The sequence below is a fragment of the Hemiscyllium ocellatum genome, chromosome 10 (assembly GCF_020745735.1).
Source record: "Hemiscyllium ocellatum isolate sHemOce1 chromosome 10, sHemOce1.pat.X.cur, whole genome shotgun sequence".
Taxonomy (NCBI): Eukaryota; Metazoa; Chordata; class Chondrichthyes; order Orectolobiformes; family Hemiscylliidae; genus Hemiscyllium; species Hemiscyllium ocellatum.
In genome coordinates, this window is record NC_083410.1 from 108,642,540 (window position 1) to 108,656,364 (window position 13,825).

Genomic DNA, 13,825 nt, shown 5'->3' on the forward strand with positions numbered 1-13,825 from the left:
TTGAGCAGTATTTTTGAAGGCCAAATAAAGTTTAGACATTCATTTGGTTCCTAGAAGAGAGATCATGTAGCAGAGCTAAACAAAACTGAGCTGAACAAATCCTGCTTGGAGTGTTGGTGGGGTGGAAAGTTGCAGAAGGGCAAACATTGATTTTTTTTGTGTGACTCAAGGTATTCTCTTACAATTGTGGTTAGATTGCTGAATTAATCTTGCAGGAACTTGTACGTGCAGTACATTTATAAGGATAAGGTTTTACTAATTGATTTGGAGTTTCTGGTGTTGGACTGGGGTGCACAATGTTAAAAATCACACAACACCGGGTTATAGTCGAACAGGTTTATTTGGAAGCACTAGCTTTTGGAGCGCTGCTCCATTCTCAGGTGGTTGTGGAGTATAAGGTTGTAGGACACAGAATTTAGAGTCACAGAGATGTACAGCATGGAAACAGACCCTTCAGTCCAACCTGTCCATGCCGACCAGATATCCCAACCCAATCTAGTCTCACCTGCCAGCACCCGGCCCATATCCCTCCAAACCCTTCCTATTCATATACCCATCCAAGTGCCTCTTCAATGTTGCAATTGTACCAGCCTCCACCACTTTCTCTGGCAGCTCATTCTATACACGTATCACCCTCTGTGTGAAACAGTTGCCCCGTAGGTCTCTTATATATTTCCCCTCTCACCCTAAACCTACACCCTCTAATTCTAATTGTGGCAACATTTATAGCACTATAAAAGTTTGCTATAAATTCTGTCTCTTTCGATCTTATACTCCACACCCACCTAACGAAGGAGCGGCGCTCCGAAAGCTAGTGCTTCCAAGTAAATCTGTTGGACTATAACCTGGTGTTGTGAGATTTTTAACTTAATAATTGATGTAAATTTGGGTGGAATCTGCTGGGGGGAGTGGGTGGTTGGGAAGGTAGAGAATGAGTACATGAGAGTTTCCTTCCCAGGAGCTCCTGTATTTGTGGCTTGGCTTTGACTAATTGGCTTCCTTTCTCAAAAAGACCAACAGATGGTCTCTGCTTTTACAGAATATATATTGAGTCTGTGCATGAGAGGTTTCTCATGGTCTGCCAAAGGATTTAGATTATTCCAATCACCTGGTTCTGCATGGGCATGCATTCTGTTGGATGTCGGACTTGCCGTTGGCTGAAAGTAGGCCAACTCTTCCCTCCGAATTCTCATCTTTACAGCGGCTTTCTCAATCACCTTTTCCACGTTTTTGTTCCAACACATTTTAGATATGGCGGTTTAATTGGAATAAAAAGAGGGTCATCAGGTTGTGAGATTCCATGGCACATTTGGTGGCCTGCGCAGTTTTCCTCTCGTTAAATTGTGTTGGAGGAAACTTAGGGACAGCGTGCAGGATCACTTGCAGTTGGCTCAGGAACCTGGTGAGCACATTTAAACAAGAGGTTGCAGTCTCCTGCTGTCTGATACACTCAGGCTCCTTGACCAGCTCCTTCCTACCCCATGACCTCTACTGTAAGGACAGCAGATACATGGGAACACCATCGTCTGCAATCTCCCCTCCAAGCCCTACACTATCCCAACTTGGAACGATATCAGCCATTTGGGTATCCTGGAACTCTGTCCCTATAGGAACTGTGGTGTACTTCCACCCCAAGCTTTGTAGTGATTGAAGAAGGTGACTCACTATAACCCCCTCCAGGGTAACTAGGGATCAACAAGAAAGACCGCCCTAAATCAGGGGCATTCACATCCTGTGGGTGAATTTTTTTAGAAGGACCATCACAACCTTATGGTGGTTTTATTGAAATAAATGCTGCACTTCTCAAACATTCTTAGCTATATTTTATTGTCTGATGAAGAGAAATGGACTGCCAAGACATTATCGCCCCACCTCCCCACTGGTGACACCAATCAGAAGGTTAGGGCAATAGAAGTTTATGGAATTTTAGATTTTATACAGATGGCTGTTCGCTGTGATGTGAATGCTAGAAATCTGGAATAAAAGCATAAAATGCTTCAAATACCCAGTTGGTGAGACAGCAACTGTAGATCCTGTTAGGTGCCAGTTGAGTGATCTGATATGTAGGCACCGATAATTTATTTGAAAAACATTTCCTCAAAAGAACACAGTCCATGGAGCAGCCCAAAGGGTCACGTATAAACAGTAGAATTATGGTCATGTTCAACTGATCACATGACCCTAAGTAAACAAAAGTCCCCAACCAAGATGTTGTTTTGACCTCCTTCTTTTACACAGAGGGTGGTATGTATATGGAATGAGCTGCCAGTGGAAGTGGTTGAGGCGAGTACACTAATAACATTAAACACACATTTGGACACATGCATGGATAGGAAAGGATTAGAAGGATATGGGCCAAGAGCAGGGAAATTTGGCTAGCGTAGGTGGACATTTGGGTCAGCATGGACCAGTTTGGGTCAAAGGGCCTGTCTCCGTGCTGTAGGAATCTATGACGATATAACTACTCCTGCCAGCTACTTGCAAGCACTCAGTTGAAGATCTAATAATCTCTGCTTCGAAAGGTAATTATTCTCGGTGTCATTAATTGAATGTCTGGTGTCAACAGCTGACTCTCGTGCAGCTGGCCTTCAGTAGGACTCTGTTATCTTGTAAGAAAAGCCGGTTCCATGACAAACGACCTGAGTGTTCTGAAGGACGAAACAATTACAGAATGCCCCGACCTCAGATTCCCGACAGAGCTGCCAATGTCAAGGGAGCTGTGCAGCGTCAGTTACTTAGATTTGAAATGGTGGAATGGACGAGTGTTGCCAGTGGCTGAGGATAGGCAGGAATCTAGGGATGGACTGTGAGCAGAACAGGGCTGGAATCCCACAATGATTTAGACTCCTCCTTACAGCACTTATGATGTATTTGCCTCCTTGGTGGATCACGCACATTCTTCTGAGGAGCAACGTGTCGTAAAAATAAATTGTGTTGTGCTGTGCCTCTCAAGGTCACTATGTTGAAAACCCAGGTATGCAGTGAAATGGCTGTTGGACTTGTTTGTTTCAGTGCACCTGCCTCCATTGGGTTTGCTGTGTTGGTGCTTGGTCAGTTGAATTGGTCTGCTGAAATATCATGAGAAACTAAGGCTCTGTAGTCTGGGTGTTGGAAATGCCACATCTTTTTGACACTTGGTCTGCATGGGATTAGCGAGACCCCACATGGAGTATTGCATACAATTTTGGTCCCCTTACTTGAGGAAGAAGATATTGTATTGGAAGCAGTTCAGAGGAGATTGATTCTAGAGATGAAGATTTTGTCTAATGAGGTGAGATTGAGCAGTTTAGGGCTGCATTCTGTGGAGTTCAGAAGAAATGAGAGGAGCTCTTATTGAGGTACATAAGGAGGATTGAGGAAGTAGATGTTTCCTCATTGGGGAGGGGCAGTCCAGAACAAGGGGTCATAGTTTGAGGATAAGGGATGACAGATTTAAAACAGATGAGGAGAAGTTACATCTCTCAAAGGATCATAAATCTGTGGAATTGGCTAGCCTGGAGTTTTGCTGGGATGCAGAATAAATTTAGAGAGGAGATGGACAGATTTTTAATTAGTAATGGGTAAAGGGTCATGGAAATTATACTGGAAAGTATACTTTTAGTCTGAGATGAGATCAGCCACGATCGTATTAAATAGCAGAACAGGTTTGAGGGGCTGAATGGCCTACACCTGCTCCCTATTCTTATGTATTGATATGAAGAGGAGGCCATTCAGCCCCTCAAATGTTGTCTACTGCCACAGATAATAGGAACCTGTCTCTTGGAGGATGCAAAATAGCAAATAGTCTGAATGGGAAGGGAACAAATTTGTTCTGATGTTGCCTATTATGACTGATTTATACTTGATTGATCAGCATTATATTGGAAAGATGAAGCATGCTGTGTTAGTTCATGTGTGTAATCATTTGTAACAGATTGTGTGTTTTGTTTCTTGAACAGTTCTGCTGAGTCATAACACCATGTAATTTGCTGCATAGGAAACTCACATTGAGTATGTCATAGACTTTACAACTTCAAAGTATATAGAATGCAGAATGGTCAACAATATTGAAAACATAAAGAAAACTCAGGAAGACATAACCGGGTTTACAGAGCAACTGGATAGAGCAAATTTAGAAGAACAAAGAGTCATTGTTGTAGGAGGGAAGGCCACATATGGAGTACTGCATGCAGTTCTGATCGCCTTGCTATAGGAAGGATGTCATTAAACTGGAAAGGGTGCAAAAAAAATTACAAGACTGGAGGGTTTTAGTTATTGGAAGAGGCTAGATAGACTGGGACATTTTTCTCTGGAGGAGAAAGTGAGGACTGCAGATGCTGGAGATCAGAGCTTATGCCCGAAACGTCGAATCTCCTGTTCCTTGGATGCTGCCTGACCTGCTGCGCTTTTCCAGCAACACATTTTCAACATTTTTCTCTGGAGCCTAGGAGACTGAGGGGTGATCTTATAGAGGTTTATAAAACCATGAGGGGCATAGATAAGGTGAATAGGTAAGGTATTTCGCCCCAGGGTAGGGGAGTCCAAAACTAGAGGGTACATGTTTAAGGTGAGACGGGCAAGATTTAAGAGATTAGATTAGATTAGATTTACAGTGTGGAAACAGGCCCTTCGGCCCAACAAGTCCACACCGACCCGCCGAAGCGCAACCCACCCGTACCCCTACATTTACCCCTACCTAACACTATGGGCAATTTAGCATGGCCAATTCACCTGACCCGCACATCTTTGGACTGTGGGAGGAAACTGGAGCACCCGGAGGAAACCCATCTGAGAGACAACTTGTTCAAACAAAGGGTGGTGCATATATGGAATGAGCTGCCAGAGGAACTGGTAGAGGCAGATTCAATTGCAACATTTAAAAGACATTTGGACAGGGACATGAATAGACTGTGAGCAAAATGCAGGAAAATGGGACTAGTTCAGTTTGGGAAACCTGGCCGGCATGGTCCAGTTGGGCTGAAGGGTCTGTTTCCACACTATATGACTCTATGATTAAGGAAACCTTTTTTCTTTTGTGGAATGTGAGTCATGGGCAAGGCCAGCATTTATTACCTATTCCCGAGCTGAACAGGTGGTTGGTATCTGTCTGCCTCCAGGGGCGTGTTATTATCTGATGTTCCCATGCTTCTGTATTCTCCTGTAACATAAGAAACCGGGCATAGTTATGATGGTGTTAGAGAATCCAGCAAGCTCTTATTACCACAATCTGTTCTAAACACAAACATGGGGCACAGAGCATCTGAGCTAATTTTAAATTATTGAGTTGCAACAGAGCAGCATGCTTCCTGTAGAGTGTCATGCTTCAAGTGATCTGAGGTAAGATGGAGTCTGAGATCTTTTATGTCTTGAGATCACGTGTTACAATGCAATGATCATATCATGATTTGGAGATGCCAGTGTTGGACTGGGGTGTACAAAGTTAAAATTCGCACAACACCAGGTTATAGTTCAACGGGTTCATTTGGAAGCATGAGCTTTCGGAGCGCCAAACCTTCTTCACCTGTTGGACTATAACCTGGTACTGTGTGATTTTAAACATCATATCATGAGCATAACTCTTAAAGACATACTGATACACGTGAGCCAAAATGCTATTGTCTTGTAGCTGCATTCATGAACTACCGCAGCCTATGTGGTGTATGCGGAGTTACAGCACTGTTCCCAAGGCAGGTCCATTATTCCTGAGAAGGTGTGAACTCCAAGGGATAGGGGACCAAAATCATCTGGAATAAGAGATACACAAGTTGTCAAAAATTTCGACACAATTTGATAAAGCCATGCAATGCAGAAAGAAAATGCTTGGTTTCATTTCTAAGGGGAATGAATTCAAAAGGGAGGAAGTTATGTTGAAACCCTGTTGTAAACACAATTACTTGCATTGAAATAGCACCTCTTAAATGTAATGAAATGTATCAATGCACTTCAATAGAGCAATTATTGAGCTACAGAAGGAGTTACTGGGACAGATGCCCAAATGTTTGAAAAAGGCAGGTTCTGAGGTTGTCTTAAAGGAGGAGATGAAAGAGAGGGGAGTAGAGAGGAGGGAGAATCCAAAATTCAGGGTCCGACCTTCTGAAGGCACAACTATTGAACAATTAAATGCAGATGACCTCCAATTATGCCTTTGTGCACACATTTAAATAGTGATTGCCAATGCCTCTGAAGCAGCTCAAGCTTTGACCTCGGCTTTCTGGCTGAGACGGATGGACACTACCACCAGAGCCCCCCTCCCACCCCAAATACCTTCAATTAGGTGGCATGCAATGGTGTGTTTTTTTTTAATCTGTTGATAGATTTACTTTCTAATCAACCTGTTCAAAGATGTTAGAGCACACCTTGGGCCACCTGATCCAAAGATACGGATATTACCACTGCACCACAAGAGTCCCCAAAGGGGAGCCAAGTTTTTTTTAAAACCAATAAACTTCCAACAAATCGCCCATGTAGGGGAGCCAGCCCTAAATATATGAACCAGTGAGTATTAGTTGTGTTCGATAGTCTTCAGAGCAGGTCTTGACTCATTCTTGAAGGACCCATCATTTATAACATTGTCTCTACAGTGGCAGAGGAAATGTACATAAATGCCAGAATTCACGTGAGTGAATTAAATAAAAACTTGAAGCGACATTGTAAGGGGAGCCCTATGTAACTGCCTTCTCTTTCAGCAAAGTTGTTTGTATTATCTACCAGCTTCCATTGTTTGGCAGAGATTTACTGTACTCCCTCGTGGCACATCAGGTAGCTCAGTTTGCTGGATGGCTGGTTTTGCACCAAAAGAATGGGTTCAATGCCTGCACCAGCTGAGCTGTCCTTCTCAACCTCTCCTCTCTCCTGAGACATGATGAACCTCAGGTTAAATCACCACCAGTCCTCTCTCTAAAGAGAGACCAGCCCTTTGTTCTGAGCGCGGCAATGGTGATTCTTTTCTTTAGTTGTTCATGATTAGATCATCGAGGTTTAGCTGTGCTTTGGTGAGAGTGTTGAGTAATTACTTACAATAATTAGATCTGTGATTGCATCTCATTTTATTCCATTATTATGTTTCTCTTTAATTTGTCAATTTATTTTTCCAATTGCAGGCGTTTCCTTGTATATCCACTGGCATCTACGGTGAGTGAAACTTTTCTTGATATTTGTTATGACGTGTGATATAGATGTGTGACACATGTGTGACTTAGGTGTCTTAAAATGGCTTTGATTTCTCTAACATGCAATCACAATCATTCTGGCAATTCCGTTTGCAGCTATTCCGGTTATTTCCGGCCTAGCTAATCACTTCCCCATGTATTAAGCACTGCAGCACAACTTGTGACCCTTGATGAACTCGGATTTAAATTGGGATTAATCTTGTTTAGGCTTTAGTCTATTGAATGTTTAAGGAGTCCAGCACTCTCTGATTGGATTTTGGCAATTTTCATGCCAAATGTATATCCCTGGCATGGTACGTTTCTCATGGAAATTGAAGGGCTTCTTTGTGATTGATTCAACATGGATTATTGTTGTGTTAGCCTCAGTCAGCCGTAGTTCACCTGATCACTCCACATGGACTCAGCGGGTCTTCCTCACAGATTTGCAACAGTGATATAGTTACTAACTTCTGACTTCCTTTGCAAGTGGAAACATGTGTTTGTGTTGTGTGATGCAGTGAGAATCCAGAGTTTGGTGAAGTGCACAACATTCAGTGTATGAGGTACGAAATAAGTTGCATTATTTTAAATACACATCTTGGCTGTCACAATATAAAGGGCATGTACTCATTGGAATTTAGGAGAGTGAGAGGCGACCTTATTGAAGTATTTGAGATTTTCAGGGGGCTTGACAGGGGAGGGACAGACAGATTGGTTCCCCTTGGGGAGACCCCCATTTGAGACAGAAATGAAGAAGAATTTCTTCTCTCAGAGGGAAGTGAATCTGTGGAATTCTTTAGCACAGAGGGCTGTCATGGCGAGGTCGTTAAGTAGATTCAAAGACAGACTTTTAATCAGGAAGGGAATCGAGGGTTATGGGGAAAAGGCAGGAAAGTGGACTTGAGGATTATCAGATCAGCCATGATCTCATTGAATGGTGGGGCAGGCTCAATGGGCTGAATGGCCTGTTTCTGCTTGTACATCTTATGATCTTACGTTGTTATGGAGAAGGCATGCGGCACCGCTGAATGAAATGCTGCGCTTTCAAATATCTTGTCCTAATTACTCAGAATAAAACGTCATATGGATTACACACAGGAGTTGTAATAACATTATTTTATGAAAGAGTTAAGATGAAATTAACATTTTTGCGTGCTGTATTTAAAGCAAGAGGTGTTGTAAATAGTCATCACTTCAGTTGCAAATGCCTTTTGGTCCTGATGCATTTTTACATTTGATTGGCTTGATGGAGGTTGAGAAGATCCTGAACGGTCTTCATCTGGTGGATGTGGGAAGAATGTTTTCTGCTTGTGGGTCAGTCCTGCACTATTTTAAATTCAGGGGGTCACCCTTCCAGAGCAGAGATGACTAGATTTCTTTTTCTTTCTGAGGCGCATTTTGTTGCCTCTTCTGGGAGATTGCACAGCTGCCAGGTTGGGCGAAGTGGGGGGAGGGGTGTCGGAGGAGGCATGGAGCGATTAGTAAGACTGGTTTAGTCGTCATGGCGACTGTTGAATCTCCTACTCCACCATTTTCCCATGTTTGTATTGTTCCCATCCCCGAAGGGGGTACATACATGGTCAGGGCTTCACCCTGACGGGAATCTCATCCTATGGCTGATCATCTTGAAAATATTCGGAATATGTATCAACGAATCAAACAGATTGTCCTTGGTAATTTTAATATTGTTTTGATGGAGCAAATGTGAAGGATGGTGGCTCAGTGATTTGCCCTGCTGCCTCACTGCGCCCGGGACCTTGGTTCGACTCCACCCTCAGGCGGCGGTCTGTGTGGAGTTTGCATATTCTCCCCTGTATCTGCTTTGGTTTCTTTCAGGTGCTCCGGTTTCTTCCCACACTCCAAAGATGTGCAGGTTAGGGTGGATTGGCCGTGCTAAATTGACCATAGTGTCTAGGGATGTGCAGGCTAGGCGGGTCGGCCATGGGAAATGCAGGCGTCCGGGCATGGGGGTGGGTCTGGGTGGGGTGCTCTTCAAAGGGTCGGTGTAGACTAGCTGGGCCGAATGGCCTGCTTCCACACCGTAGGGATTCCATGATTCTATGTATCAGTTTATAGTCCAACAGGTTTATTTGAAATCACAAGCTTTCAGCACACTGCTTCTTTGTTAAATTCACCTGAAACAGCACAGAAACAATTCGATCCAACTCATCCATTTTGACCAGATATCCTAGAAAACCAACCCAGATGCCTTTTAAATGCTGTAATTGTACCAGCCTCCACCACATCCTCTGGCTGCTCATTCCATACACACCACCCTCTGCGTGAAAACGTTGCCCCTTAGGTCCCTTTTAAATCTTTCTCCTCTCACCTTAAATCTATGCCCTCTAGTTCTGAACTCCCCCACTCCAGGGAAAAGTGCCTGTCAATTTATCCTATCCATGCCCCTCATGATTTTATAAACCTCTATAAGGTCACCCCACTAGCCTCCGGCGCTCCAGGGAAAACAGCCCCAGCCTATTCAGCCTCTCCCTGTAGCTCAAACCCTCCAACACCCTTGTAAATCTTTTCTGAACCCTTTCAAGTTTCACAACAACCTTCCTATAACAGGGAGACCAGAATTACATGCAGGATTTCAATTGTGGCCTAATTAATGTTCTTGTACAGCTGCAACATGACGTCCCAACTCCTGTACTCAATGCCCTGACCAATAAAGGCAAGTACACCAAACACCACCTTCACTGTCCTATTCTATACAATGATTTTGAAAATGCTGGCTTGCAACATGTGAATGTATATTTGATTTGCTGAGATTATTGTCTTGCCATATGGGTTCCCCACTCCTCCTGTACAGAAGAACGACAGCAATGCAATGTCATATATGTTCCCAAGGCTCTTTGCAGTATTCGACGGAAAGCCAAACAGGAGACATCAGGAAAGATGACACATTCTCGACCAAAAGACTATGCTGTATTTCAGATGCATCTTACAAGAATGTAATGATCCCAGCTGCTAGTAATTCTGGACCTAGGATCCCTAGGTGATGGATCATGTATTTAATATTGTGCAGTTGGTTAACATTGTTGTTATTTGCTGAAACTTAGTTACACAAGGTTGCAGGTGTCCTTTAACAACAGATCATAGGTTTACCACACAAAAGAAGGAAAAGAACAAAGCTATATGTAGAAGACAGAAAGATCTTAACTCAAACATTTAAACAAACCTGTCCTATTGAGTGTTTGTTTCTTTTATTGAAGGAGACATTAGTACAAATAGCTAAAACCTTGGCCAAGGCAAATAGTCATAGAGAATGGAAGCAGACCCTTCAGTCCAACTCGTCCATGCCGACCAGATATTCTAAACTAATCTAGTCCCATTTGCCAGTACTTGGCCCATATCTCTTTAAGTACTTCCTATTCATATATCCACCCAGAGACTTAATAAATAACATCTACCACTCTGCCTTCATCAATCTTTTTGATTACTTCATTAAAGATGTGTGTGTTAGGTGGATTGGCCCTCCTAAATTGCCTATCATGTCCAGGAATGTGCAGGCTAGGTTGGCTAACCATGGGAAATGCGGGGTTACAGGGATAGGATAGGGTTGGGTCTGGTTGGGATGCTCTTCGAAAGGGACAGTGTGGACTCAATGGGCCAAATGGCCTGCTTCCACACTGTAGGGATTCTATGATTGTTGAAGGTGGGAGTTACAGGCCTCCGGGCAGGACTGCTGCAGGCACAGCTTTCCAAAGTTGAGCAGTTAAGATGGGACGTGTCCAAGGGACCAAATGTGGATGAGTGCAGAGATTGTGAAGGTATGGGATGCGAGGGGAGGGGGGAGGGGGTGTCGAATCCTTCAAACAATAAGCATAGTGAATACACATTAGCATAGAATCTGAAGTAGTTGCAACTTTTTCACACAGAGGTTGGTACCTACCAGAGGAAGTGGTGGAGGCTGGTACACTTACAACGTTTAAAAGGCATTTGGATGGGCATATGAACAGGAAGGGATTGGAGGGATATGGGCCGGGTGCTGGCAGGTAGGACTAGATTGGGTTGGGATATCTGGTTGGCAAGGACGGGTTGGACCTAAGGGTCTGTTTCCATGCCGTACATCTCTATAAGGAGAAAGTGAGGACTGCAGGTGCTGGAGATCAGAGCTGAAAATGTGTTGCTGGAAAAGCACAGCAGGTCAGGCAGCATCCAAAGAGCAGGAGAGTTGACGTTTCAAGCATGAGCCCTTCTTCAGGAATCATGCCCGAAACGTCAACTCTCCTGCTCCTTGGATGCTGCCTGACCTGCTGCGCTTTTCTAGCAACACATTTTCAGTACATCTCTACAACCCTATGACTCTATGACCTAGTCAGATGGAGAAATAAAATCTTCATTTGCAATATTTTAGGAAGGTGGAATTATCCCAAAGATTTTTTGCTGCCACACTCTTGGGGTTGAATATGATTATAAGATTCCTGTGTGCTTTAATACCATCAGATCTAATATTGAGATTCCATCTGTTGTGTGTAGTTGATTGCTCAGTGGAATTTTGAAAACAGATGAATAAAAATGGGAAAGGAATGAAGATAGCATTCTGACTGCATGTTGCTAGTATGTTCATTCTTAACGGCTGGTGAGTGAAAAATGCACTTGGTTTGATTCAGGTTTAGTTTTTTTTGTGGATATTTATTGAGAGGACTGAAAGGCCATCCTTTCTCCCGGCAACTTTTCATGTTCTGGATGTTTTATTATCATGCTGCAAGCCACAACCCCAATATCTGCTGGTCATAAGATAAAGGGGTCTCCTATAACATTAAAGTGTTCACATTCAGAAATGGAGCCAGACAAACTACTTTCACAATTAAGTCTGATGCAATAAATTATTCACAAAGTGCACAGTTTAGTGGGTCCAACGAGCATTTAGATGATGTTTCTAGAGGGGAAAGGGACAGGTGACCTTTTCAGTTTGACTAGCTATAGGAGAATGATGTGTTGGAAATTATAGTTGCCGTCATCTTCCTAAAAGTCATTGTTTCAAGAAACTAATCTTTGGGCGTCGTTAACAAGAGTAGTTTTTTTTCTGGTGGCCATCCTTCAGTGCTTCCTGAGTAGGTTGTGGTGAGCTGCTGCTTGAAGCTGAAACATGGAGATGCTCTCTCAACACTGTCAGGTAACAATTTCTAGCACCTCACTCAGCGATGGTGAGGATTTGAGTAACAGGAATCTTGCTGCAATTTTATAGGGCTTTGGTGAAACCACACCGGGCATATTGAGTGCAGTTTTGGTCTCCTTATCTGAGGAAGGATGTTCTGGCTATTGAAGGAGAGTAATGGTAGTCTACCAACCTGGTTCCTGGAATGGCCAGACTGACATATGAAGAGAGACTGGAACAGTAATAAATATATTCACTGGCATTTAGAAGAATGTGGAAGGATCTCATAGAAACCTCTAAAATTCTAACGCAGGACTACGCAGAGTAAACAGAGAAAAGATGTTCCTGATAACCAGGGATTCCAGAATTAAGGGTCACAGTCTAAGGATATGGAGTCGTCATTTTGGACTGAGATGAATATAGGATTTGGAAGGTCATGTTGCAACTATATAGGACATTAGTCAGACCACCTTTGGAATACTGTGTGCAGTTCTAGTCTCCCTGCTGTTGGAATGATGTTGTGAAACCTGAAAGGGTTCAGAAAAGATTTACAAGGATGTTGTCAGGGTTGGATGGTTTGAGCTACAGAGAGAGGCTGAATAGTCTGGGGCTGTTTTCCCTGGAGCATCGGAGGCTGAGGGTTGACCTTGTAGAGATTTATAAAATCATGAGGGGCATGGATAAGGTGAATAGCCAAGGTTAGTTTCCCCAAGGAGGGGAATCCAGAACTGGAAGGCATAGGTTTCGAGTGAGAGGGGAAAGATTTAAGAGGGATCTAAGGGGCAACTTTTACATGTAGAGGGTGGTATGTTTATGGAATGTGCTGCCAGAGGAAGTGATGGAGGCTGGTCCAATTGCAACATTTAAAAGGCGCCTGAATGGGTATATGAATAGAAAGGGTTTAGAGGGATAAGGGGCAAATGGGACAAGATTAACTCACCTGGTCGGCATGGACGAGTTGGACCAAAGGGTTTGTTTCCTTGCTGTACATCTCTATGACTCTATGAGGAGAAATTCCTTCACCTGAAGAGTGGGGAGCCAATAGAATTCTCTGCCACAGAAAGCAGTTGAGGCCAGAACATTGAATGTTTTCAAGATGAATAAAACAAAGAATTGCATGTGCCGGAAATCGGAAACACAAACAGAAATTACTGGAGAAGCGCAGTCGGTCTTGCAGCATCTCTGGAGAGAGGAAAGAATCATTGCTTTGGGTCCAGTGGCAGCTGGGAAAAGATGGCATCCATGCTGAAGGCAGGGTTTTGGGCATGGAGGGAGCAGGATGCAGGGTGTGTGGGTAAAGGAGTGAACATTAGGTGGAAACAGAGTCAAGTGAGAGAGAAAATCAGTCAGACAAAGGAATGGATAACGATAAACCAAAGGGAAAGAACAGCTACTAATGATAATCATTAAGACGGCCTGGAGTCTCAGTGGTTAGCACTGCTGCCTCACAGCGCCAAGGACCCGGGTTCGATTCCAGCCTCGGCTGACTGTCTGTGTGGAGTTTGCACATTCTCCCCGTGTCTGCGTGGGTTTCCTCCGGGTGCTCCGGTTTCCTCCCACAATCCAAAGATGTGCAGGTCAGGTGAATTGATCA

General features: G+C 43.6%; 1 protein-coding gene across 3 annotated transcripts in view; it reads left to right on the forward strand.

Annotated features, from left to right (window-relative positions):
- LOC132819895 (ADP-ribose glycohydrolase MACROD1-like) overlaps nt 1-13,825 on the forward strand; it is a 960,330-nt gene that overhangs the window by 685,022 nt on the left and 261,483 nt on the right. For all 3 annotated transcript variants that reach the window (XM_060831849.1, XM_060831850.1, XM_060831851.1), the window contains exon 8: nt 7,080-7,110. In XM_060831849.1, coding sequence (XP_060687832.1) covers nt 7,080-7,110 — 31 coding nt within the window. The remainder of the gene's footprint in view (nt 1-7,079; nt 7,111-13,825) is intronic.